A 27500-nucleotide genomic window follows, 5' to 3' on the forward strand; every position below is an offset into this window, starting at 1 on the left:
TCCCTGTGATTGGCTTATCAGGAGCATTGCAAGGCGTGAATATACTATAGCAGATGTTGCGCCTTCAACAAAAATAGTTGATAAACAGTTAGATGTTTGGAAATAGCCTTGCAGAGGGGAAAAGCGCTTGAGTAACAGACTTATACCAAACTATTAAATGCATTGATGGCAACGACAAAGGACATTTCCCGAAGTCCCTCGAGTAAGACGACCAAGAATCAGTGAGAGCGCCTCAGTGGCGTGATCGGTATGGTCTTGGCCTGCCACCTCGGTGGTCGTGAGTTCGATTTTCGGGCATTCCATTGAGGAATTAGAGATGTGTATTCCTGGTGATAGAAGTTCACCATCGACGTTGTTTTGTTCGGAAGTCACGTGAAGCCGTTTGTCCCGTTGCTGAATAACCACTGGTTCCATGCAACGTAAAAACGCCATTCAAACAAACAATATCACGGTCGACGTAGGACTGGATAAGGGTAAATGAAGTATGTGACGATACGTGATTTTTTTCACTTGGAGAATAACCCACAAAGATGAGGGAAGCTAGACTGGTAGAAGTTCATAAGTAGTTATTGGCAAAGGATAACAGTTTTATAGCATATATATATATATATATATATATATTTATATACATTTTATTTTTTAATAAGTTTACAAGTATTTCATATATCTGTATTCGGCAAACACATATAGTTTTGTATGTTCTTTCAATACCTTTATTAGAATATAGTTAAATCAGAATATTCTACTATACTCTTTTATTAAAGTCCAGTGTTGGATTAAATTTACGATTATCGGAGGTTACCGATTGAAATTTTTTCGGAAGAAGCAATAATTACAAGTGTTTGCGATTAACATACAGGGTGTTGGATTAAATTTACGATTATCGGAGGTTACCGATTGAAATTTTTTCGGAAGAAGCAATAATTACAAGTGTTTGCGATTAACATACAGGGTGTCCATAAAGTCCCAGTACCATTATGAGTATTTAATGCTTGTAAAGGTACTTGGAATTTATGGATACCCTGTATAATGGGCAATCTGGGAAAGCTTTGATAACCAATGGAAAACGTTAAGTATATCTTAGTTTAACTAGACCACTGAGCTGATTAACAGTTCTCCTATGGCTGGCCCGAAGGATTAGATACTTTAACGTGGCTAGGAACTAATTGATTACCTAGCAACGGGACCTCCAACTTATTGTGGGATCCGAACCACATTATATCGAGAAAATAATTTCCAATCCCCAGAAATACATTCCTCTGATTCCACGTTGGCAGAGCGGGGAATCTAACGATAACCAATAGAATGAGGTTATTGGCGAAGAAACACGATAATCCGAACGAGGTGGATTTTTAATTACCAGTGATCTATTTGCAATGATTATTAGCAAGGATTCACTATAGCCACTCCAGAGATAGCACACATGCCTAAAGAGATATCTGTCCTTTACAGCATTCCAAATATCGTTAGAGCGCCACAATGGCATGGTCGGTATGGTGTTGGCCTGTCACCTCGGTGACCGGTAGTTCGATTCTCGGGCATTCCACTGGCGAGTGAGAGATGTGTACTTCTGGTGATAGAAGTTCACTCTCGAGGTTGTTCGGAAGTCACGTAAAGCCGTTGGTCCCGTTGCTGAATAACCACTGGTTCCATGCAACGTAAAAACACCATATAAACAAACAAATATCGTTAGTTTTGGTAGCTAACTTTTCGATTTATCGAGACAAATTAACTTCGAGTAGGTGAAAAAAAAAATGGTAAAAAGGTTCTTCACTTTAAGATTTGGAAAAGGGAAATTAATACCACTAGAAAGTTAAAGGGTAATGAGTTTTATCGGTAACTGGACTACGGTTTAACACCAATAAATATCAGACAGTATTACCTTCGCTACAAGGCTGGTATCTCGATCAGTGAACCTTGAGCATCACTGGGCGTGGTCGATGCAGGGATGGGTAACCACTGATGAATGCCATTTACTGTAGTCGCATAATTTCCTATCTCTGTAACCAAAAGTTCCGACGTAGTTTAAGAGACTAGTGGGAGCAATGTGGGTCACAGTAAAGGACATTGCATAATTAATAAAGCAAGATCTTTGAATTTGTGTTCATAATACAAAGTCGAAGTCGATTGTAGTTGCTGGCCTTGGCTGACGTAGCCTTAGTAACTTGGTCACATGTATAAAAAAAATAATGCATGGTAATAAACGTGTTTAGCACGTGTTTTATCTCTCAAGGACCACACCGGTATCGGTTTGGAACAGGTATGCAACCGCGACCAAGTTGTCAGCTTTTGCCGATAAGCATTTGACTCTCAAGAGTGAATGTGTCGTTTATCACTCGAGTCCTGTTTACTCTGCTACGAACTCGTGTTTACCTGGACAGTAATCGCAGCTGGATCTTTTTTCTTTTTTTAAATTTAAAGCTGATTATTTGTATATGTAAAACGTGGGCTGTATAAACGTTTGCATGCCAGATTATTATTATTGAATTAGAGAAACACATCCACAGTTCTGTAAATGTACATTTATTTTAATTTAAAACTTTAAGGATAGATTTCGGGAATCTGTTCGGTTCCCCTTTTCTCTCTCTCTCCCTCTCTCTCTCTCTCTCTCTCTCTCTCTCTCTCTCTCTCTATATATATATATATATATATATATATTTATATATATATATATATATAAAAGCGGAACAGAACAGATTCCCGAAAGCTATCCTCAAAATTTTAAATTTAAATACCTGTACATTTACAGAACTGTGGATTTGTTTCTCCATTTGAAGACTAGTGCTACTTTTAGGATTTTATTATTATTATTATTATTATTATTATTATTATTATTATTATTATTATTATTATTATTATTATTATTATTATTATTATTATTATTATTATTATTCATGATAATCACCCATTTGAATGGTTCTCAAGAAAAGAGTCAATAAGAGACCTTCATCAGGATATTATGTCTAATCGTAAAAGTAAATATTTAGCGTCACGTAATGTAAAATACATGACATGATAACTTTGGTGTCCTTTGGTGAATTTATTTTACAGCAAAATTTGATGAGACTAAATTACCATAGAAAATAGAGTAATATAACAATTACAAAAAGATAATCAAACAAATAAACACTCTATGTGTCTATGTGCCTATCTATAAAACTAGAAGGATTTATACAAATATAACCAAAAATAAAAAGTAGACCTTAACATTAAGTTTGACGTTTCACACCCGTAGACTATTGTATCATACTTTGGGACATACTATTAGGAGGTTCTTAACCTTTTTATACCCATTTTGCGTAAAGTCCACTTAAGTCTTAATTTGTTGACAATATAACATATAGGAATAGAACATACAAGAAATTCAAAAGCATTTTTTGTTTTAAACAGTCATTCATTGACAAAATGTATCCATGTATATATTGACACATTAAAATGAAATATATACACATCTAGAGATCAAGTCCCATAGCCCCAGCATGTCGTTTTCATGCTTTAGGATTTCTTAGGCTAACAAATAATGTACAGTGTATCGCCATTGGTATTTAGTGAAGTCAAAATTAAGAACACAATAATCAGGAATATTTCATCGTACTCAGATTGAGCTGAATTCATTTACATGGGAACCTTCGCATTCTAAATTTCCTTAAAATTGTTGAATGTCAGGAGGCTCGAAAGAGGGCGTTAATTCGTTTTTGGCAGATTTTGTCTGTGTGTTTTTTTTTTAGATTTGAGTATTTTTTTGGCGGAAACCTGTATTAAGACTTTTTATAATTAACAATGATAATAATTATTGGAGGTTTTCCCTGTCTTTCTGATAATAAACTTTCCTAAAGTCTCTCTCTCTCTCTCTCTCTCTCTCTCTCTCTCTCTCTCTCTCTCTCTCTCTCTGCTCCTTTCTCCATACGTCTATTATGATTTCTCTCCTCTCTCTCCTCCTCTCTCTCTCTCTTCATCTTTATGATTTTCTCTGTATCTCTCTTCTCTCTCTATCCTCTCTTCTTCTCTTTCCTACGTACTAGATTTCTCTCTCTCTCTCTCTCTCTCTCTCTCTCTCTTCACCAAGTATACTTTATGATTTCTCTCTCTCTCTTCTCTCTCTCTCTCTCTCTCTCTCTCTCTGTCCTACACAAACGATCTTTGCCGATACCTGGCAAGTACGAATTTACGGGTTGTCAATCCTGCATACAAATTGCTCCCCAGATGTTCATCAAGAGAGAGAGAGAGAGAGAGAGCGAGAGAGAGAGAGAGAGAGAGAGAGAGAGAGAGAGAGAATAATATATAGCTGAGTCAAATCATAGATAGATAGATAGGTACAAAAAATCCACAATAGTTGAAACTTAACAAATTACTTGCCCCTCCTCCTTCTTCTGTTCTTCTTCTTCTTCTTCTTCTTCTTCTTCTTCTTCTTCTTCTTACTATTTGACTTTTTCTTCCTTCGTCAAGCTGATAATTGCTGTCTTGGATAAGACTCATTACTCTCATTACTTTTTGTCCTTAGTCGATTACAAAGAGGTAATGGTATTACGTGTTATCATTCGCAGAATACAGATGTCCTCACTTTGTCTATATTATTTGTTTATAAATGTATATTATATTATAGTGTGTATGTTATATATATATATATATATAATATATATATATATATATATATATGTATGTATGATGATGTATATATTATGTATGTATGTATGATGTATTGCATGTATGTATGTATGTATTGTATTTAGTATTGTATGTATGTATGTATGTATGTATGTAGGTATGTATGTATGTATGTATTGGTATGTATGTATGTTTAGGATAACTGGATCCCGAAAGTTTGGAACGTGATAAATGCATAAATAAAGGTATAAGCCACAAAGGAAAGATAAACACTGGGTAGCTGCTAGATCTTTCGACTCACGTCCTTTACTTAGCAAAGTAAAGGACGTGAGTCGAAAGATCTTGTAGCTACTCCAGTGTTTATCTTTCCCTCCTCTGGCTTATACCTTTATTATGTATGATTGTATGTATGTATGTATATTATATACGAGTTTAGATATATTGGGTTAAGTGGTAAGCTATTTCTTATAGAGGTTCAAAGGCTTGGGCCCTTGGGTAATAAAAGCATCCCAAAAGTGTGAAGGAACCGAGAGGCCTAAAAAGCAATACGTCTTTTTTCCTATTCAGGTCCTGCTTCCAAACACAGGTGTCATGGGCTTTAATGGAACATCTTTTGTCCTGGAATCGACCCTTGGTGTTTTTGGCTAGTGTGGCATATATAATAAATATATATATATATTATATATAATATATAAATATAAAAATTTAAAAAAATTTTTAAATAATATAATTTATAAATAAGCACATCTAGGTATATAGAATTAATATATATATAATATAAAATTATCTTATATATATAAGCTATATTATGTTATATAGGATATAAATAAATAATATAAATAAATTATAATATATTATATATTCCTCTATATATTATATCTATATATATAAATAATATATATATAATATATAAATAAATAATTATATATATATATATACTATATATAACATATCTATTATATATATATATGATTAGATATATAGATATACTATATATATAATATATGCCAATGCCATATATATTATAAATATATATATTATATTATTAATATATATATATATATATAATATCCTGCCAAATAAATTTTGAAATATCATGTGTCCTCAACAGTTTTCATCGGATGCAATAAACCTCAATAATATTAAAAATTTCGTGTGGAAATAGTAAAATTAGTGCTAGGGCTATTGCATGAACGAAGGAATAAGTTAGCGTATGAGCAAAAACGAGTAACATACTCACAAACCCATCCTGTACTTGTGCCAAATGTATATGCAGGTGACTCACCCACGTCAGAAATATCACAAAGATTGGAAACTCGTTTGGAGACTTGTAACTCACTTCTTTTGTCTTTTTTATTCCTTTTTTTTTTCGAGAAACGCTCGAGAGACGGGGCTGGTCTTTATATGAGACGACGACGCGGAATACAAATCCAATTTAAAGCCAATCGAGACAGAATAATTATACAACGCGAAGGACGTAAATTCAACTGGTGTAGGAACTGGGTCTATACAGGTGTTGTTTGATTTGGTTACAGGTGTTAGTACATTTGATTATACAGTTATGCTCATTTATTTTTCCATTTTCACAATATCCGCCGTTTATTTTTAGAGCAAGTGCTAATTTTAAGACAGGGGCTAAACTCGAAACTCTATTCATTTGTTACTTTATGCATTTCATTTGTAACACTAATGCATGAAAAATCCTTCATTAATATTATGAAGACTGTTACTTAACGTTAACATACAAAGTATGAAAGCTTACTTTACTTACCTGGGAGGAAGTGTTACTAGATTTTCCACCCGTCCGGCCATTCAAAGAATAATTTTGGTTCCAATTATGAATATTAAACTAAAAAAAAAAAAAAAAAACTTTATAAAGGCAGGAATGATTGCAAAAATTTAGAGACAACAAGTGAGCATAATGTAGATTTTATACTCACTTGTTGTCCCTAAATTTTTCTTAAGTTTAATATTCATAATTAAAATCTATTTTCCTTTTTTGGGGGGTGGGGGGAGGGGTGGTGGCTGGGGTGAGGCCGATGGGAAAGGGCATTATGGGAAATGAAAAGTACCTCAGTGACATCATTTTCCGTAGTGTGATGTCGATCTACGTTTAGCAGACGAAGTTCCGTCGAAATTCAGCTGTGTGTTCTCGAAGCAATCCCAGGGACACAGCAGAGCTTTTTCATGAAGCCTTCAATGGCGCCTCAGTGGCGTGGTTGGTATGGTGTTGGCGTCCCACCTCGGTGGTCGCGGATTCGATTCTCTGCCATTCTATTGAGGAGTGAGAGATGTGTATTTCTGGTGATAGAAGTTCACTCTCGACGTGGTTCGGAAGTCCCGTAAAGCCGTTTGTCCCGTTGCTGAATCACCACTGGTTCCATGCAACGTAAAAGCACCATACAAACAAACAATGAAGCCTTCAAGAGTAAACATTCTTGATATACTACCCCCTTTTGATGCCTTGCATCCTGAACCCCTTCTAACCAAATTTGCTTTTCGATCAAGAGACATAAAATATGAAAGAGGTCTTACATATCAAAGACGATTGGATTATAGATCATTCTGTTTTACGCTTTCGTTAGTTTGGCCGAGTCCAGAGGTCCACGTCAAGTTATTTATGCCCTCTAACACCTTACCAAGGGCCCGTACAAGTACAAAGCCGGTCAGTCTTAACCAACCAACATTCAGTTTTTAATTTATTTTTTTAAATAATATAATATAACCTTCTCTTTTGAACTCGGTGTATTGTATTGTGTTTTGTTTTCTGTAATAATTTTTTGTTTGTTGAACAGAAATTATACAATCCCGCATCTGCTCCAAATAGTTGTCTAATACTTTATGGCAGAGAAAGTTTTACTCAAATCTAATTCTTGCGTCCCTTCGGCCCTTAAGTGCAATCACTTTCATTCATTTTACTATACCTCCATTCTTATTCCCTTTCTTCCATCGTACTTTCCACCCTCTCCTAACAAGTGTTTCATAGTGCAATTGCGAAGTTTCCCTCCTGTTAAACATTCAAAACCTTTTACTGTCAATTTCCTTTCCAGTGCGGAATGGCCTCATAGGTCCCGGCGCTTAGCGTTTGGACCAAATTCTATATTCCATGCTACGTATTCTAAATCATGTAGCGCTATCGTCTTGTCTTGAATAGATGATGTTCAGCCCCTTGAATAAGTAGCTGCTGTCTGATTCATTCTGATTGATTTCAGTCCTGCTCTTAACAAGATTAGCCACACTTTTTCTAATGAACTTTGGTACTTGGAGTATCAGATTCTATTGACCCTTAATAAATGACTAGCAAAAGATAGTCGCTGATGGTCTTTTAGTGATCTCAGATCTATCTTGAATGGTATTCCGTGGCATAGTGGTTGAGGACCTATAAACTTTTTCGTTGTTAACAGTGGTATAATTGTTATCCCTGAAAATCATTATTAATATAGTTTTCAGCAAAGATAATCAATCATCTTAAAATGAAAGATATGCGCTTGCTGATGTGTGACAGGGAAACTTTGCCAGCACTCCCTTTTTTTTTTTTTTTTTTTTAATATGTGTGTAGAAGTTACATCAGAAATATGACTGTCAGTAGTTTGTTGTATTTGCTGTTCTTTGTAAATTTTTTTATATCCATCGTCACACGATTTTTCCGAGAAACACTTCTAAATAGTCTTACATTTGTAATATTAATTTTGCAGATATCAATCGAAAGTTGTGAGAGTTAAAACTCCTTTAGGCGTTCAACCACTGGTTTGGCTTCTTATAGTCACTGTGACACTATCCCTCATATTATATCCCTAAAGTCTATATAATCAATAACCTAATGAAATTGTCATGGAACCTAATGTCCCAGCGACATCAGGAGTTCGTTTGCGGTCAACTTTCCAAGTATTAACCAAACCCAGGTCTGCTTAACTTCACTTAAGTTCACGTGGTGCACTGTAGGCATTTGCAGCGTCCCATTGGCCCCTAGCTGCACATAGTTACTGGCCTTTTATTTTACTTTCATTCTCACTTCCTTTCTTCGGATTTGCTGTCCAGCCTCTCTGATCATTAGTTCTCAGTGCACTTAGGGGTTTTCTCGCAGTTCCACCCTTAATGCCCTGTACTTCATCTCCTTTATATTCTTGGTTTCCGTGTCTTGCTACTTAAGCAACCACACCAACTTCCTTGTTTTACCGAGTTCCTCGTTGGACGAGTGGGTTAGGTGCACTGTTCACCTACCGATTTGGTAGTCCGATTTTGCTTCCCTGCTCTGCCGACAAGGAATCAGAGGAATTTATTTCTGGTGATTAGAAATGCATTTCTCGATTTAATGTGGTTCGAATCCCACAATAAGCTGTAGGTCCTGTTGCTAAGTAACCAGTTGGTTCCTAGCCACGTAAATATATCTAATCCTTCGGGACACCCCTAGGAGAGTTGTTAATCAGCTCAGTGGTCTGGTTAAACTAAGATGTACTTAACCCTATTTTTACTGTAATTGAGCGCTGAATGGCTGAAAGTGCCACAGTGCTTGGCTTGACAGCCTCAATTTCATGAAATATGTGAATAATTGATAGAACAATGAGTTATGAGTTGAGATTTAGGTAAATCTAAATGAATCAAACTACTGCCTGAAATACTTCAGAAGATAAATTGGCCAAATGACAACAGTAAACGACCTGAACTGAGTCTAGACGTAGTAGACTCCGTTTCCGATTGTAGAGTATGTAATCAGTTAGGGGTTATCTGGCGTCGTGAGCGACTGGGTCATTGGCTCCCCTTCAGATGTCGAATTCTCACCCTTCCTTTATATTCCCAGAATCACGTGCCTTTGTTATTCAGCCTCCTTGATTTTTGCGAAAATGGTCGTCCAGGTAGAAACGAAGTTAGATTTCTAGTATTTTTTACGAAACGGTCTCTATGATTCCTTTGTTGTATATTCAAGATTTAAGGAAACCACATTATCATTCTCAGCAGGATCTAAACCAGGAAAAAAACGCATAAAAGCGAATTTATCAAATCATTTGACAGAACGCCTCTGGGGGCGTTCACTTAAGGCCCATCTTAGCTCCGCCCTTCGAGGTCTTTTCTGGGGCCAGCCAAATTTGGGAGCAGAGGGAGTAACTAAGATAATGTGAGAATATTCATAGGATTTTTTTTTTCTCTCCAAAATGCTGCGAGAGCAAAGCGTCGGCAGTGACCATGGTGGTTGTGACGCCAGAATATTTTCATAACCAGTCAGTTAATCTTTGGAGTTTGAAAACCTCCTTCGAAAATTGTTTGAGGTAGCCATAAGATATTTGCTTATCATGATCATTCATGGTGATAATAATAATCACTTCCTATTTATAAGATTATCGTGCGCATTTCAAGTAAAGATACATAAAACCACGAAAAAAACAATTTAACGTATGGGACTACTACGTCAAAAGCAGTTCATTTCAAGAATGATTTCAGTAAATTCAAATTCATTCCCTGCCATCCCATCAGAGCAAGATCTTTCAATTTTCTGTGAGATCCATTACTTCAGGATCTCTCATATCGTATCTCGTATGACAACTTCCCTTGCACCCTCCCCAAAAAAAATCAGGAGCTACTCATCCCCGTGTCGTCGTCTGTCCTTTGCCTGTAATCTTCAATGAGTTCTTACTACCTCTGAATCCTATAATCAAATAACCATCAGGAGCTTAGTATATGGCATCCTCCGGGGGTATCGTTCCTCGTTGGACGAGTGGTTAACGTGCTCGCCTACCAATTCGGTAGTCCGGAGGTTCGATTCCCCGCTCTGCCAACGTGGAATCAGAGGAATTTATTTCTGGTGATTAGAAATTTATTTCTCCACATAATGTGGTTCGGATCCTAGCCAAGTAGAAATGTCTAGTCCTTCGGGCCAGCCCTAGGAGAGCTGTTAATCAGCTCAGTGGTCTGGTTAAACTAATATATACGTACTTCCTCCTGGGCTATGTCTTACTAAGCTTCTATTAATTTTCTTGTTTTTTTTTACGAACAGGCTGAGTAAGAATAGTAGGTTACTATATAATTAATGTTTATAATAGGAAAAAGCAAACAAAATTAATAGGGCGATTGAATTACTTATCGGCTCCTTAAGGATTTTGCCAAGAACTTATCCCTGCTAATTTTGCTTCATTTCTCACCCTTGGCTGTATTCTTTTGCGTAGCTTTTTTTCTAGTAAGACCTATGAGTCTCCGCATACTACCTAGATGATATCTCAGTAACTAGAATTGAAGTATTGCCATTTTTACCCCGGCATAAAAGTTGAAGAAGATACGTTTTTTATTCGGTTTATTTACCATTTTGTTGTTCTGTCTGTTAGTGTAGGACTACGTTAATGTTGATTATGGTAAGATTTTACATAAATCTTACCAAAGCTGATTCTCGTGCCTGTCTCCAAATGATTAGGTCTGGTGAGAGACCTGAATCTAGGGATGGGACCCCCGCTGGCGAGAGGTTTTGGTTTGCTCAGCCTTGGCGGAGATTTGCGTCTCTAAACGCGTTTCTTATTTGATAGTGTGTCTGGAACTCTGGCGTATATAATCATTGCCGTTGATTTTCTTTTTCTCACTAATAGTGATGTGGCCCACTTCTGCTCTGTAAACGCAGTCTGCTTGTAGCTGGGAATTATCATCGCCAAGATGTCATTTAAATCTTTATGTGAATATCTTTAAGTTCATTCTGTATTATTTTGCTAAGTCGTATTTTTCCGCATGTCAATAATTCAAATCTATATTTAATAAATAAGTATGTATGTGTTTATATATATAAATATATATATATACATATATAATTTATATAAAAACACTATAATTGTAATTGCCGTAATAACCTCTTATTGATATAAGCTTCCGCTGAGGACCTGATATCCAAAAGAGGAAATTAGTAATAAAAAAGAAAAAACTCACACATTCTCAAATCCTGGATAGGTTCAACTTCCATTTGGAATCATTTCCCGAGTATGAGATCGAGACAACATATACACACAAGGTATGTATAGGTGCGCGAGTGTGTTCGCTCATACTCATACATAAGAGTGAAGTATGAACCCCTCACGTTATCAAATCCACGCTCCTCGCGATTCCTGAAGTCTATCCATCTATCTCTATTTGCTCAAGTTGTCCGTGATAGCTGTTATCTACGACGCGTCTTGTTTACACACCCAGACACAACGGGAAGTCACTCAGTGTCCCCGATTGTGATTTATTCACGACACGTAGGGCCTCGGCTTTTGGCCCTACCGCCCCCAGCCCCCAAACCCCCCCATCTTCTCCCGTCCCCACCTCTTCACCCGAAATATGACTACTACCCCGTCCATAGCCCACACCTCCCAGATTAGCCTTCAGACACAATTCAACGTCACCCGAGCGTTTATGACCCTTCAGATCACATCTCTCTCTCTCTCTCTCTCTCTCTCTCTCTCTCTCTCTCTCTCCTCCTTGACGCCCCCCGGCTGTTTATCAGCGACGGAGAGAGTCGCCGCGAATAGGAGTCGTCAGGATTTGAGGTAATTTAAGCACCCACCGGGAGGACCTCATCCAACGGGGATTGTCAGGAGCTCGAGAATTTATTATGCAATAGACTCGAAGCATAAAACGGGCAGCCGTGTGGTGTCTTCTTCCTCTTCCCCCACCCCCTACCCCAATCACATGGCCCTCTCCGGTAGCGGCGTTGCCGAGATCAAGGTCCTCGGACGAGATGGTGTTTGGAGATAGCGCCTCGCAGGAAGAGCAGGTCCTTCCTTCGGGAGTCAAAGGGGATCCTAAATGCTTACTTACGATTTACGGTCTGTTCCGAAGGGCGAGCGCTCGGCCTGGCGTAAGACGAGCTTAATACACCAACAATAAAAGTGACAGTAACAATGGATCTTTTTTTCGTTGTGGGAAATTGACCGAAAAGCGCCTCAGTGGCGTGGTTGGTATGGTCTTTGCTTGCCACTTCGATGACCGCGATTTCGGTTCTCGGGCATTCCATTGAGGTGTGAGAGATGTGTATTTCTGGTGATAGAAGTTCACTCTCGACGTGGTTTGGAAGTCAAGTAAAGTCGTTGGTCCCGTTGCTGAATAACCACTGGTTCCATGCAACGTAAAATCACTATACAAACAAAAAACAAAAAGAAAAGGCTTGAATGCCCAGGTTAAGCTAGGTCACAACTTGAGTGTGTGAAGTCAGTTTCAAAGTGGGTAAATCACCGAATTATCAGTTATCATTTATTTATCTATTTCATTTTTTTATTTATTTATCTTTTTTTTTTACTTTTCACATTTAAGAGCATCGATCGCTTTGATCTCCCGAGACTTCATATTCCAGACAAGGCCGGTTTTGCCTTGTCTGTATGAACATGTACATGTTTTGAATAATAATAATAATAATAATAATAATAATAATAATAATAATAATAATAATAATAATAATAATAAAGATAATAATAATTCCTACTTGATCCAATGAGACTTCTTACTTTCACTGCGATCAGCTCCCTCGCTTAGACAACAAATATAACCTTCCATCCCTTTTATTTTCATTCTATCTTATATTTATTCATATGTTTTTTCTTTTTTGTGGCGTTTTGGTTTGGTCGTTTCGCGGGAGAGATTAAAGTCAGGCCGTAAAGCCTTATCTACTTTTTACTGTCTGGTAGTGTAAGACAGCAAATAGCCACGGTAGCTACAAATCTCGCCTTAATTAACAACACATCGGCGGACATGACGCGCCATTGGTCAGGTGTTGGCCGGCTTCTGATGCGCTGATTGGTCATCTACAAAATGGGTTTAATGGGTCCCGCCCAATCACAGATAAGGATTAGATGCGCTTGGATGTCTCGTAGTAATTTAAGTATTAGATTAAGACACCAAGGATACGCTCTTAGGGGAAGCTTGGAAGTCTTGAGAGAGAGAGAGAGAGAGAGAGAGGAAAATGAATTGAGATATAAGAGATAAAATGATGGAAAATGATAAAGAAAATGTAAATCGTATAGTGAGAGAAATTAAATATATTTAAGAGAGAGAGAGAGAGAGAGATGTGAAAAATAAGGCAAACAAATTAAAGAGAGGAGAAAGACAGGAATGAAGTGAAACTGATAAACATAGAGTTAAAACTAGGAAAAAAAGGTTTCATGAGAAAAAAAAAATGGAAGAGAGAGAGAGAGAGAGAGAGAGAGAGAGAGAGAGAGAGAGAGAACAAATAAAAAAAAGAGAGATAAGCCAGTTAATTAGTACCTATCCATTATGATGGGTAAGATAGGTGGTGGTTAACGTTCCTTCATACGCTTTTGAAGTTGACCACAATTCATTTTTTTCTGACGCATCTCAACTGCTGTGTGTTTACAGGTGTATTTATTCGCCAGCCTGTTTCTTTTATCTTTAATTCTCTTTCGTGGAGTTGTGTTCTCATTCTCTCTTTATGGCATTATTCTATTGTTTCTCACGTTACTTTTTTTTTCTGCGTTTTATCGCCGTTTACTTAATTCTCCTTTTTATCTTTATTTGTTTGCTATTTTTCTGCATCTCACCACATAGGTATTCTGTTGATTCCGAGTTCCTTACTCTCCTTGACAAAAAAAAACAAAAAAAAAAGTAAATTTTTTAAAGGATAATGAGATAAGAATAAGTAGTATACCTGTAAGGTGAGATGCTGAAAAAAAGTAAGCAATAAAATAACGATTAAGATAACAAGGTCGAGAACCATATCAAAATGGAGTTGAAAGTAATGTCAATAAAATGAAGAAATTGCCCAATAAGGCGAGAATTGGATTAAAATACTCATGAAAAAAAACATAAATCAATCCTGATTTCACTGAAGTTTCCCCCACATGTGATTCCCCAGTCTCTTGACAAACTAGAGTTATTTTTAGTAGAAAGATAACAGCAACGATACATAATAAATATTATTAATATCGAAATTAAAAAGAACCACGTAGCAAATTATGTTTTCGTTTGGTAAAAGAGACAACAACAACAACAATAATGATAATAATAATAATATCTTATTTAACAGTAATGGCAGTTTTCAACGAATTACACAGGGACTTTTCAATTCTTCTGATAATTCGTTTCTCTGACTCAGCTAGGTTGGTGAGTAGAATTCCAGTATTAGGGTATTCGTCGAAAATATTTTATCACAAATATTTTATTATTTTGACGAATATCCTAATTTAGACAAAATTAATAGTGGAATTCTACTCAGCAACTTAGCTGAGTCAGGAACACGAATTATCAGAAGAATTGAAAAGACTGGTGTAAGATTAATTCGCTGAAAAATACCGTTATTTTCAACAAGACATGAATCAATGATAATAATAATAATATTATTATTATTATTAATAATAATATTAATAATATTATTATTAATAATAATAATAATTATTATTATTAATAATAATAATGTAATTAATATTATTAATTAATAATAATAATTAATTAATTATAATAATAATAATAATTATTATTATTATTATTATTATTAATATTATTATTATTATAATTAATAATAATAATAATAATAATAATAATAATAATAATAATAATAATAATCAATAATAATAATAATAATAATAATAATAATAATAATAAAACAGAAGCATTAAAAATAAAAAGAACCTGTATAAGATTAATTCGATGAAAACTGCCATTATTTCAACAAGACACGAATCAATGAAGGTGTGCTCCTTGCAGATATAATAATAATAATAATAATAATAATAATAATAATAATAATAATAATAATAATAATAATAATAATAATATAATATTCGAAGAGGTTCCCCCTACCTGGGGAACTGTTCCACCGTATGTGGAACGCAAGAATGCCAATCGTCCCTATAACCTCGACTAGAGAGAGAGAGAGAGAGACCCACTTCGTAATGGCGTGCTGTGGGGTTGATTACAGGGGTCCCTCTCGCCCTCTCTCACTTCTCTATTTTGTGTCGGGGGGGGGGGGGGGGTGGGGGCGGAGAGTGGGGATGAGTCGCCCTCCTCCTACTAGTCGGTTTCTTTTCCTCCTACTATAGTCCTTTTAGGGCCGATATGACGGCAGGATCATAAGGGAGGAGGGGAGGGAGGGAGAGGAAGGGGGAGGGAGAAGGAGGAGGGGTAGGAAAATAAGGAGGAAGAGGGGAAGAGGCCAGGGACCAGGATGTGGAGAGGAAAAAGAGGAGGAGGAAGAGGAAGAGGAGAGAAAAAGGAAAGAAGAGGCAAAAGAATGAAGAAGTAGGAAGAGGAGGAGGAGGAAGAAGAAAAGGAGGAGAGACGAAGAGGCAGAAGAATGAAGAAGTAGGAGGAGGAAGAGAAAGAGGAGAGAAAAAGGAAAGAAGAGGCAGAAAAATGAAAAAGTAGGAAGAGGAGGAGGAGGAAGAAGAGAAGGAGGAGAGACGAAGAGGCAGAAGAATGAAGAAGTAGGAGGAGGAAGAGGAAGAGGAGAGAAAAAGGAAAGAAGAGGTAGAAATATGAATAAGTAGGAGGAGGCGGAGGAGGAGGAAGAAGAGGAGAGACGAAGAGGCAGAAGAATGAAGAAGTAGGAGGAGGAAGATGAAGAGGAGAGAAAAAAGAAAGAAGAGGTAGAAGAATGAATAACTAGGAGGAGGCGAAGGAGGAGGAAGAAGAGGAGAGACGAAAAGGCGGAAGAATGAAGAAGTAGGAGGAGGAAGAGGAAGAGGAGAGAAAAAAGAAAGAGGAGGTAGAAGAATGAATAACTAGGAGGAGGCGAAGGAGGAGGAAGAAGAGGAGAGACGAAGAGGCAGAAGAAGGAAGAAGTAGGAGGAAGAGGATCGGTTAGGAAGAAGAAGAAGAAGAAGAGGGAGAAGACATAGAATAAGAGTAAGAGGAGGAGAAGGAGGAAGACCGGTCAGGTCCAGCAGCACTACTGGAGGAGGAGGAGGAGGAGGAGGAGGAGGAACGGTCCCTGGGAGGAGGGAGGAGCCACAGCTCTTCATTTTCGGCAGCAGGCGTTCTCCCCGAGGGGCCATCGTCGACCGGTCATGTTCTAGGGAATGAGTGACCGCCGGCATAGGTGTATACATAACCGGCCGACGTCTTCAGTCCGTATTTCTCCGTCTCGTTCAGGCGTTATGCTGCCATTACGATCCGTTATCTACATTTTGTTTGTTATTTTCAGTCTCTCTGTTTTCAGGGAGGTTTTTTTTTTTTTTTTTTTTTTTTGTTTTTTTTTTTGTCCGTGGAATTTTTTTTTTCATATGAACCTTGGTATCCACTTCGATATTTCCCGCATTTATATATAGTTAATATATAATATATATTATGATATAATTATATATATTATATATATATAATATAATATATGTATCTATATATTATATATTATTTATTTTTTTAATTTATATATGTATTTAATATATAATATATATATATACCTAAATGTGTATATAATATATATATATATTATATATATAATATTATGGGTAATTTAATATATATATTTACCGTGAATACCGTCGTTCCCGTTCTAGTTTTAAATCTTTAATAGATTTTTATATAATTTATATATACTATATATATATAATCTAATATATATCTAATACTATATGTGTGTGTGTGTGTGTGTGTGTGTATACATGTACATATACGTATGTGTTGTTCTAATATCTTTATTAAGTTAATATTTTGTCTATTTTTAGTCGTAGGTCTCTTTTTCTTAATGTTCCGTTTACCTCTTTCACATGATTATTCTGTTTCATAAATACTTACGGATATGTACATTTATGCCACAATGTCAAACCAACCGCATTCTTAAAAGGAAATCATTAGAGCATTCTTATTTGCGAGATGTTGCGAGAATTCGCGAGATAGAATGACAGATTCCATAGCATGGCGGCAATAAAGTGAAACCGACAAAATCCCTACAAAATAAGAAACATACTTGAGTGTATTGTTGAATCCATTTCGAATTGTAAACCTCAAAAATTTTGGTTGATATGACGGATGAAGTCGCTTGAAAAAAAAAAGAAAAAGAAAAAAAAAAGGGAAATTCCTTAATGTTGTAAGTTATCGAACTTTCTTCTCAAGCGATGCACCATTTCTTGTGACTTTTCTCTCTGAAGAGATATGACTGTATCCTGTTTTCCAACCTTCTTACAAAATGAGAGAGTGCAATGACCCTGAAGTCAACAATGACAGGAGTACAGGCAGCTTTGTAGCCTACCTACGGAATGTAGAAAGATCCTGGGACCTACAAGAAACAGGAGTTTGTCGACCTATTACAGAATGTAGATTATAGGACCCTGAGGCATAGGAACCATACACGAAGTCCGTTGGCCTACCAGCAACAGATTTGTTATAGTGGCCTGAGAAATAAGGTAGATACTGGATGAGTACGAAGTGGTTTAGTAGGAATGAAGGATCCAAATTACTTAATTGATTTTAAGTTCAAATTTCAACTCTCCAATACCCAGCATTTTTCAACAATGAGTCTTGAGATTGGCTGTTGTTCATTTGAACCTTATATTTTGTTAACAAAAATTTTATTTATTATGAATAATGGCACCCTCTTGGGTCCCTAGAAGGAAATGTATTAGATATTGCAGGACACTCCTAAGCTGAATAGTGACAACTGTTAATCTTTATTTAATTTTTTTTTTCTGTTCCTTATATCAAGGCTTTTGGATACATTTGTGATTTATTGCTTCTTGCACGATATCACCAAAGGTTTTTTGCAAGATTCGATAACTTTCTTTTACTTTATTTTTTTCTTATACGAAAAGGGTTCCAAAGATCACTCAGGAAGACAGTCAGAAGAAACGCTATTCAGTTCAGACAAAGGAACAAAATATTGTATTCATTTTTTCACTGGCCGTCCTCTAAATAAATTGAAAAAGGTGAACTTGAGACTAAGAAGTTCATTATGCACTGTATTAGGATTTTTGTTTTGTTTTCCTGTTTTACTTATCTCGAATTATTGTTCGGTTTCCTTTCCGACTTGTCTCCTTTGGTTTTTCGTGTCCTGTCCTCTCGTTCGCCACTGCGAATTTTTCCGTAACTTATCACACTTCTTAACCTTGCTGTTTTCCTTCGAAGTTTTCACTTCCAACATCTCATGGCACTTCTATCACCTAGCTTCTCTTTGTGAACTCCAAATCCTGCTTATTCTTCTTCTTTTTCTTCTTCCTGTTTGCTTCTTGCGTTCTTTCGTTCTTCCCGTTGTTGCTTTTCTTCGTCCTTCTTCTTCTTCTTCTTCTTCCTCCTCTTCTTCTTCTTCTTCTTTCGCACCACTCACTTAGCATCTCTTTGTGAGCTCCAAATCCTTCTTCTTCTTCTTCTTCCTCTTTTTCTTCTTCTTCTCCTTCTTCCTCTTCTTCTTCTTCTTCTTCCTCTTCTTTCGCGCCACTCACTTAGCATCTCTTTGTGAGCTCCAAATCCTTCTTCGTCTTCTTCCTCTTCTTCTTCTTCTTCTTCTTTTGCGCCACTCGTGTTAGACCAGGACGGCGTGAGCCAATCGGGGCCGAAGCTGCAACAAAGCTGGCAATCACTTCGTCACACGCAACGTCTGGTTCCTGGATGTCCAGCTAAGTTACCTGTATAGATTCAAGATCCGGATCAACCACTTCTTTTCTTAATTGGCCTTATTATTCTCTTCTCCTCCTGCTCCTCCTTCTCCTCCTACTCCTACTCCTGCTCCTGCTCCTCCTCCTGCTCCTCCTGTTCCTCTTCATCCTCCTACTCCTCCTGTTCCTCTTCATCCTCCTACTCCTCCTGTTCCTCCTCCTCCTATTCTTCCTCCTACTCCTATTCTTTTTCCTCCTCCTCCTCCTCCTCCTCCTCCTCCTCCTCCTCCTCCTCCTCTTCTTCCTCCTCCTCCTCCTCCTTGCTAATACTCACCTCACAGAGAGTATGCATTATCATTACTCTCTAGTCCTTGCAAATATTTAATATCTTGCAATATTTGTAATTCTCTCCTCTTACTTCTTCTTCTTCTTCTTCTTCTTCTTCTTCTTCTTCTTCTTCTTCTTCTTCTTCTCCTCCTTCCTAATACTCACCTCACAGTGAGTTTTCATTATCATTAATCTCTCGTCCTTGCAAATATTTTAATATTCTTGAAACATTTGTTTTTTGTTATTCCTCTTCCTTTTGCTTGCTGTGCTTTCTTCTTCCTTCTTTCTTTTTCTTGCTATTATTCAATCATTATCATTACTCTCTTGTCATTGCAAATATGTAATCATTTATTATCATTACTTTTATCGTGATCTTAAATGTTTAATATCTTAAATATTTGTTTTATTTTTACTATTGTCTCCTCTGGCCCTTTCTTCTTCTTCTTCTTCTTCTTCTTCTTCTTCTTCTTCTTCTTCTTCTTCTTCTTCCTAATACACACTTCACAGCGAGTTTTCATTGACATTACTCTCTAGTCCTTGTAAATATTTAATATCTTACAGTGCTTGTTTTATTTTTATTATTCTCTCTTCTTGCTTCTTCTCCATCTTCTTACTGATACCCACTTCACAGCAGGTTTGCATTATCATTACTCTCTAGTCTTTGCAGATATTATTTAATATCTTCTAATGTTTGTTTTATTATCACTTGCATTTTCTTATAGGTCTTTCTTCCAACTCTTGACTTTTAATATCTGCTTGTTTTTCCCATTATCATTTTCTCCTATTGTTTTGTCATCGTATTTTTCCCGTTATCTTCGTCTCTGCTTTTGCTACACCTCTCTCTCTCTCTCTCTCTCTCTCTCTCTCTCTCTCTCTCTGTCTTATTGCTTTATCATCTTATTTTTCCAGTTATCTTCGTCTCTGTTTTTGCTATAATACCTCTCTCTCTCTCTCTCTCTCTCTTTCTCTCTCTCTCTCTCTCTCTTTTCCTGTTAATGTTTACTTCCAGGGCCGTTCTTCCTTTTGTTTTTATTTACTTCATTGATCGTATCCTAAGCACTTCAAGTTCTCGTTTGCTAATCTTGTATTATTTTTACTTGCTGTTGTTTGCTAAACTTTTTTAAAATGTTCTTATTGTTGTCGTTGTTGTTGTTTGAGATTAAGCTGGCTTTGTACCAGCACAGGCTCTTGCTCATGGAGCAGCACGTAGAATTTGTTGTTCCCTGTCTTTTCTCATCTCCTGCAGTTGCTCTACCTTTCGTTTTCCTGCAACTTCCCCCTACCCACTTGTTACTTTTCTTTCTTGCCTAATACCCCTAGTTCCTCCTCCTCCCCTCCCCCCTCCTCCTCCTCCCTTCCTCCCCTCCTCCTCCCTCCTCCCCTCCTCCTCCTCCCAGCCTAATGCTCGTCCTCCATTGCATCCTCAGCTTCCTTGATTCTTCTCCTCAACCTTTCAGCCTAAAACTCCTCCATTGCAGCCTCAGCCTCCTACCTCGCATCCTCCACCTTTCAGCTAATGTTCCTCCTCCATTGCATCCTCCTCCTCTTCCTCTTCCTCAGCCTTTCAGCTTAATTCTCTTCCTAAGTTGTCTCTCCCTCCTGTTGCTTCTTCTCCTCCACCTTTCGGCCTAGTGATTCCTCTCCATTGCCTCCTCTTCCTCCTTAATGTCTCTTCCCCCACCTCCTTCTCTTCCTCCTCCTCCTCCTCCTCCTCTTCCTCCTCCTCCTCCTGTCCGATAACGCATTCGGCCCAACTGGAAGGGGCGACTGGTATGGGACTGGAAGGATGATTCCAGGCCACCCAAGCGGTTTCAAACTATAAGCTCCTTTAACCCCGGCCTCCTCATAAGTTAGGGAATTATCCCATGAGTCTCTCTCTCTCTCTCTCTCTCTCTCTCTCTCTTCTCTCTCTCTCTCTGTCTATGGTAATGGCACCATTAATCTACCATGCAATACACCTCTACTTAGGGGTTACCCGTATGTATACCTCTATACCTACTTAAGCTTCGGGGCCAGCTTAGGTCTGGCCCCTCTCGTAGACTACAGCAATTGTATTTATGGAAATGGCGTCTTTTAGTGTTGCTTGACCTTCGGGTAATTTCTTCTCTCTCTCTCTCTCTCTCTCTCTCTCTCGTCTCCCTTTATTCCCTATTGTTCGTTTATTGCGCTCTGTTCATTCCGTGTTGATTTTTTTTCTTTATTTTTCTTCTCTGGGGGAGAGGGGGCGACCCGTTCTAAAGAGTTTTTTTCCCATTCTTTCTTGTTTGATTTTTCCTGCCCTTCAGTTGTTTATTAGTCTCCCTTTTATTCTTACTTGCTTATTTGGTTTCGCGAATAATATAACTGTTACTGTTTGTCAGCTTGTGTTTTCCAGTACCTAAAACTATCATAATTCACCGAGGGAAAAGTCCTTTCACATTTAACCTCTCTCTCTCTCTCTCCTCTCTTCTCCTCTTCTCTCCTCTCTCTTCTCTCTCTCTCTCTCTCTCTCTCTCTCTCCTCCCATTGTCACCGTCACTTTACACTCCGTAAGTATGATAAACTTGATGAAGTAACAGTAAGATTAGTCTTCCTTTTGCCTTGTAATTATGAATATACATGTTCAATCACTCATCATAAATATGTCTAGTTTTCAGCTAAACGGGACATATATGACCACTGAAAATTGTCCTCGTTATTGCCAACTATTTTCATGCCAGTAGACACTTACTTGCTTTTATCAGCTTTCCTTTTTGTCCATCTTCCAATGGCTATTTTTCAGTAGGGAAGGTCAACTGTTCCCTGGAGCGCCTTCACCTTACTTGACCTTACTTGACCTTTCTGACCTATTTCTTAACCATATTTACTTATGCTTTAGGTTTTTTTTAGTATTTTGTATTCTCATTTTTGATGTTTTAATCTCTAATTTCGTTAATACCTCTCTCTCTCTCTCTCCTCTTCTCCATCCTTTCATCTTTCTCTCTCTTCTGCTCATCTCTCTCTCTCTCTGATATATATATAAGTATATAGTATAATTCTATATTACAAAGATACATTCTGGTTTTGTGGAAGGTAGATGATAGTCTTTGTTGACATAAAACTCTCATTTTACAATTGCCGTCGTCTAGCCCTAGACCAGGTTTTATCATCATGGGGCTTTATATATTACCTTCACTTTTTATAATAATAATAATCAATAATAATAATAAATAATAATAATAAGAATAAATAATAAAAAATAATAATAATTAATAATAATAATAATAAATCCTTCAAGTCTTTTTAAATCATCTAATATATTTACAAAATTTATTAAATGCCGATATTTTTCATGTTTTGTCAAAATAGCACCTAAAATTACGTTCCCAACAACGCCAATTTAAGTTTTATAAAGCCGAGATATTTGGTAAACACTCTTGACTTCCCCTGCCACCCCCTCCCCACCCTTAATCGTCCGAACTTTTAAAATGGCATCAAAGACCCATTGAAATCAACAGTCCATTGAAATTCCTCCAATAACAGCCTTTGTATTCCCTGACGCGTTCGCACATCGGCGTATATGTCTGTTCTGCTCCGCGGATTCGCTGATACGTTTGTACAGTCAATTGAAATACGCCCGCCGTTTAAAATGTTCCCCCCCGGTACCCCCTTTTAAAGAAAATGTTTCTCCTGACTTCGTATTATTTGGGGTGGATACGTCGTTTTCCCATTCATATCTATTTGGTATCGCCTTGCCTCTGTTTACACTTCTTCACAAACGCTCTTCTATAGGCTCCTTCCAAATGGATATCGTATTGTTTTGGATAATGATGCTAATTAATTGGTCTCCTTCATCTTTTTTTTTTTTAAGGCCGAAAATTGGCCCTAAACCCCCTCCGTCTCTCTCCAGTTCATTATTCGCCATGATTCTGCGACTCGACCAAGAATTTCAGACATTTGCGTCAACGAAGCGACAATCAGGAGAGAGAAAGAGAAGCTTTTCTTGTGTAGGACATAATCGCCTGTTCCTCCTGGTTTTGGTGTGTGTATGAGGAAGAGGAGAGAGGACCGATGATAAAGAGATGAGAGAGAGAGAGGATATGAGAGAGAGGGTGAGGGAGGGAGAGAATGCCAGTGTTTTGAATTAACAATGGGGAAGGTGACCGCTGGATTACAATGGAGCATTACCTAATTAAGGGAATATTTCCATAACATGAGCACGCGCACGCAAGCAAACGCGCACACTCACACACTGACTCAGTCTTAAGATATATATAATATATCTTATATTATATTATATATATATATATATATAATATATATATATCAATTATAGTAATGTATTAGGCTATCTTGAAGACTGAGTCAGTGTGTGAGTAGTAGTAGTGTATAGTAAGTAGTCGTAGTGTAAGTAGTAAGTAGTTAACTACTCTACTACTATACTACTACTTACTCTACTTAACTACTTACTACTACTACAACATCTACAATTAGTATTGCAATTCAATTTAGATTAAAATGTTTGCTATAAAACTTGATTTGTAATTGATTAAATTGTTTAATGCTGAGAGAGAATATGACGTATCAGTTCGAAAGAAGCGTTCAATCAAGGGATCAAAAGGGGGCCCAATGTTTAAAGGTTTTCTAATGGCATAGGGGCAATGGGGCAAACACATCACCCCCTGACGTTCCCCCCCCCCGTTGGGCATGAAAGAAGGTGAGGGGGCCTCCCCGCTAACAGGGCCAGCGAATTGGGGTCAAAATGACATGATGATTTGTGGAGTTACTTCACCTTCACCTGTTCATGAACAGGTAAGACAAGGTTGGTTGCAGTAAGCTGAACAAGGGAGGTAGAGAGGAGAACAAACCATCTATGAGCGCAACTATAGGTAGGGAAAGAGACAGATTTAGTACCATGAACAACAATAGAAACAAAGAGTTGCCCAGAACCAGGAATTAAACGGTGATTTACAGCGCTGGAGTGGAAGCCTTAGCTAAGGAGCGTGGCTGGAAAGGCCACACGCTAGAACTATACAATATGTAATGATTTGATTTAGGAAATTTAGGCTGTCAAGCCCAGCGCTGGGGCAATTTTGGCCATTCAGTGGTTAAGACAATGAGAAGAGGAGGGAGTGGGAGTGGTTGGACAGCAAGACTGAAAAAAAGGAGCAGCTAGGAGCAGAGGGACGCTGGAAACACCCTTCAGTAATGCCTACGGTACACCACCAGCAGCACACTTACGGCACTACTCAGCTTCGGGGTTAAAAATGTAACTGAACAGTAAATCAAGTTGCAAAAAAAATAATAATAATAATAATAATAATAACTAATAATAATAATAACTTAATAATAATAATAATAATAATTCTAATTAATAAAGAAAGTGAATTAAGAGTACTGGGTTTTACGGGTATTTTGGGCATCAGGAGACAAAGTCCAAAACAAGAAATTATTTTATTTTCCTGTTTGGGACATAACAGCTAAGGCGTTCGGTTCGTGTGATGTGATATGAATTACACTGAATGAACCAGCATAACTGACCAATACTATATCTATATGAATAGTAGACTTATATATTATATATATTATATAATATATAATATTATATATATTATATTATATATATAGTATATATATTATATATATTAATATATATATATATTATATAAATATTATATATATATCAAATAATAATATGTATATGATATATATTGCATTATATATATAATATATTATATATAATATATTTGATATATAATATGATGTGATATGAATTTACACTGGATGGAAACAGCATAACTGACAATATATATATATATATATATATAATCTATTATATATAATATATATATATTATATATATCTAATATATATCTTAGTATAATAATAATATATAATATTAATAATATGATTATATATTGTCAGTTTATGCTGTTCATCAGTGAATTCAAGTAAATCACATCCACAACGAACCAGAACGCCTTAAGCTGTTATGTCCCAAACAGGAAAATAATATTCTTGTTTGACTTTGTCTCTTGTGCCAAAATACCCGTAAACCAGTATCTTAATTCAACTTTTAGTTATTATTATTTTATTGTTATTATTATTATTAATTATTATTAGTTATTATTATTATTATTCTTATTTATTATTATTATTAATTATTATTATTATTTTTGCAAACTTGGAGTTTACTGTTCAGTTACATTTTTAACCCTGAAGCTGAGTAGTTGCCGTAAAAGTGTTGCTGCTGGTGGGTGTACCGGTTTTAGGCCCCAAATTTACTAAGGGTGTTTCCAGCGTCCCTCTGCTCCTAGCTGCTCCTTTTTTTCAGTCTTGCTGTCCAACCCCATCCCCCCTCCCACTCCCTCCTCTTCTCATTGTCTTAACCACTGAATGGCCAAAATTGCCCCAGCGCTGGGCTTGACAGCCTAAATTTCCTAAATCAAATCATTACATATTGTATAGTTCTAGCGTGTGGCCTTTCCAGCCACGCTCCTTAGCTAAGGCTTCACTCCAGCGCTGTAAAATCACGTTTAATTCCTGGTCGGGCAACTCTTGTTTCTATTGTTGTTCATGGTACTAAATCTGTCTCTTTCCCTACCTATAGTTGGCGTCTCATAATGCTGGTTTTGTTTCTCCTCCTCACCTCCCGCTTAGGTTGTCAGCTTTACTGGCCAACCAACCTTGTCTTACCTGTTCATGAACAGGTGAAGGTGAAGTAACTCCACAAATCATCATCTTTTGAATCCCTTGCATCGCTTCTTTCGAACTGATACGTCATATTCTCCTCATCATTAAAATATCTAGATTGACATCAAGTTATAGCAAACAATTTAATCTATAAATGATAGCAATAATAATTGTAGATGTTGTAGTAGTAGTAGTAGTAGTAGTAGTAGTAGTAGTAGTAGTAGTAGTAGTATTATATCAGATAGTTTCATTATTGTGAAAATATGGTGTAATTAACCTAATCTCTTCAAAAATTTCTATCGAATCTTATGTCTTTTTTTACACTGGAAATAATTGCCACTTCATTTAGCAAATCAGTTTACAGTTATCAAGTCAAAGGTTTTATCGCCATCCCCTGAGCAATTCAAGTTAAATGTGGTCATCACTGTCGCATTGTAGTCTTAACACTTCCTCATAAACTGGTATCACAATGGTATAATGAACGTCACCAATTTTATCATTCTGTAAAGCTATACGTTCTCTTTGGCATTAAGATGCAGATGGTATAAACGTTCCTTTCATCGCTGTGGTTAGTATTTTATACGTTCCCAATATCGTTGTAGATGCAGGCTGTTACGTTCAATTTCTGGAAGATATAGTTTCTGAAGGTCCATTGTATTTGTATGCCAACAGCAGATACAGTTGGCATATGCTTTATGTATTGATTCAGTAAAATTGATAAATTTATCGTTTTTTCATTATGATACAGCTAGTATTGGTTCCCTTTCTCTTCATTTTACAATTGGTATAGGGTCTCTTGAACATAATTTGAAAGTTGGTCCAATAATGATAACGGCGTCTCCTTTAATTCCTGCTATTAGTAATGCTTCGTTTATAGCCAAAGTTCACTTACTTCCTTTTTTGTCACAGTTAATATAAGTTCCTTTTATGTCTAAGCTACAGTTACAAGAATTTGTTACAAATTAAATTTGTTTGCAAGTGAATGAAAGGCATAAAAAGACAGTAACTGAATTTTTACGTTCAGGGTATATAGAATTACTTATGCGTATAACTCGCGTTCTTCATTTTCAGAATTTTCAACTAATGCTTCTTGTTCTTAACTACTTTTAATAATGGGGATAAAATATGACTGGGGATGAGTGAGATTAAAACTAGTACGTAACGTCTCTTCCTTGCAATTAACGTAAAAAAAATGTTTTAAATACTTCTAGACACTTTTGTTGTTGTAGCAGCCAGTGTTGATTCCAGTGTTTAATTTATCTCTCTCTCTCTCTCTCTCTCTCTCTCTCTCTCTCTCTCTCTCTCTCTCTCTCTCTCTCTCTCGATTAAAACTAACATGAGACATTTCTGTTACTTACAATTAACGAAAAATAAAAAAATAAAGAGAAGTGTTTTGAATACTCCTGGACACTTTTGCTGATGTAGCAGCCA

General features: G+C 36.7%; 2 protein-coding genes across 2 annotated transcripts in view; both read left to right on the forward strand.

The window, feature by feature from the left end:
- LOC135216074 (uncharacterized) overlaps positions 1-27500 on the forward strand; it is a 307218-nt gene that overhangs the window by 5205 nt on the left and 274513 nt on the right. The window lies entirely within an intron of this gene.
- LOC135216619 (uncharacterized protein DDB_G0271670-like) overlaps positions 17690-27500 on the forward strand; it is a 94500-nt gene continuing 84689 nt past the window's right edge. Inside the window, exons 1-9 of the mRNA XM_064252001.1 lie at positions 17690-17816; positions 18842-18925; positions 18966-19002; positions 19183-19412; positions 19509-19566; positions 19851-19910; positions 21100-21149; positions 23770-23794; positions 26255-26337. Coding sequence (XP_064108071.1) covers positions 17690-17816; positions 18842-18925; positions 18966-19002; positions 19183-19412; positions 19509-19566; positions 19851-19910; positions 21100-21149; positions 23770-23794; positions 26255-26337 — 754 coding nt within the window. The remainder of the gene's footprint in view (positions 17817-18841; positions 18926-18965; positions 19003-19182; positions 19413-19508; positions 19567-19850; positions 19911-21099; positions 21150-23769; positions 23795-26254; positions 26338-27500) is intronic.

The sequence above is a fragment of the Macrobrachium nipponense genome, chromosome 6 (assembly GCF_015104395.2).
Source record: "Macrobrachium nipponense isolate FS-2020 chromosome 6, ASM1510439v2, whole genome shotgun sequence".
Lineage (NCBI taxonomy): Eukaryota > Metazoa > Arthropoda > Malacostraca > Decapoda > Palaemonidae > Macrobrachium > Macrobrachium nipponense.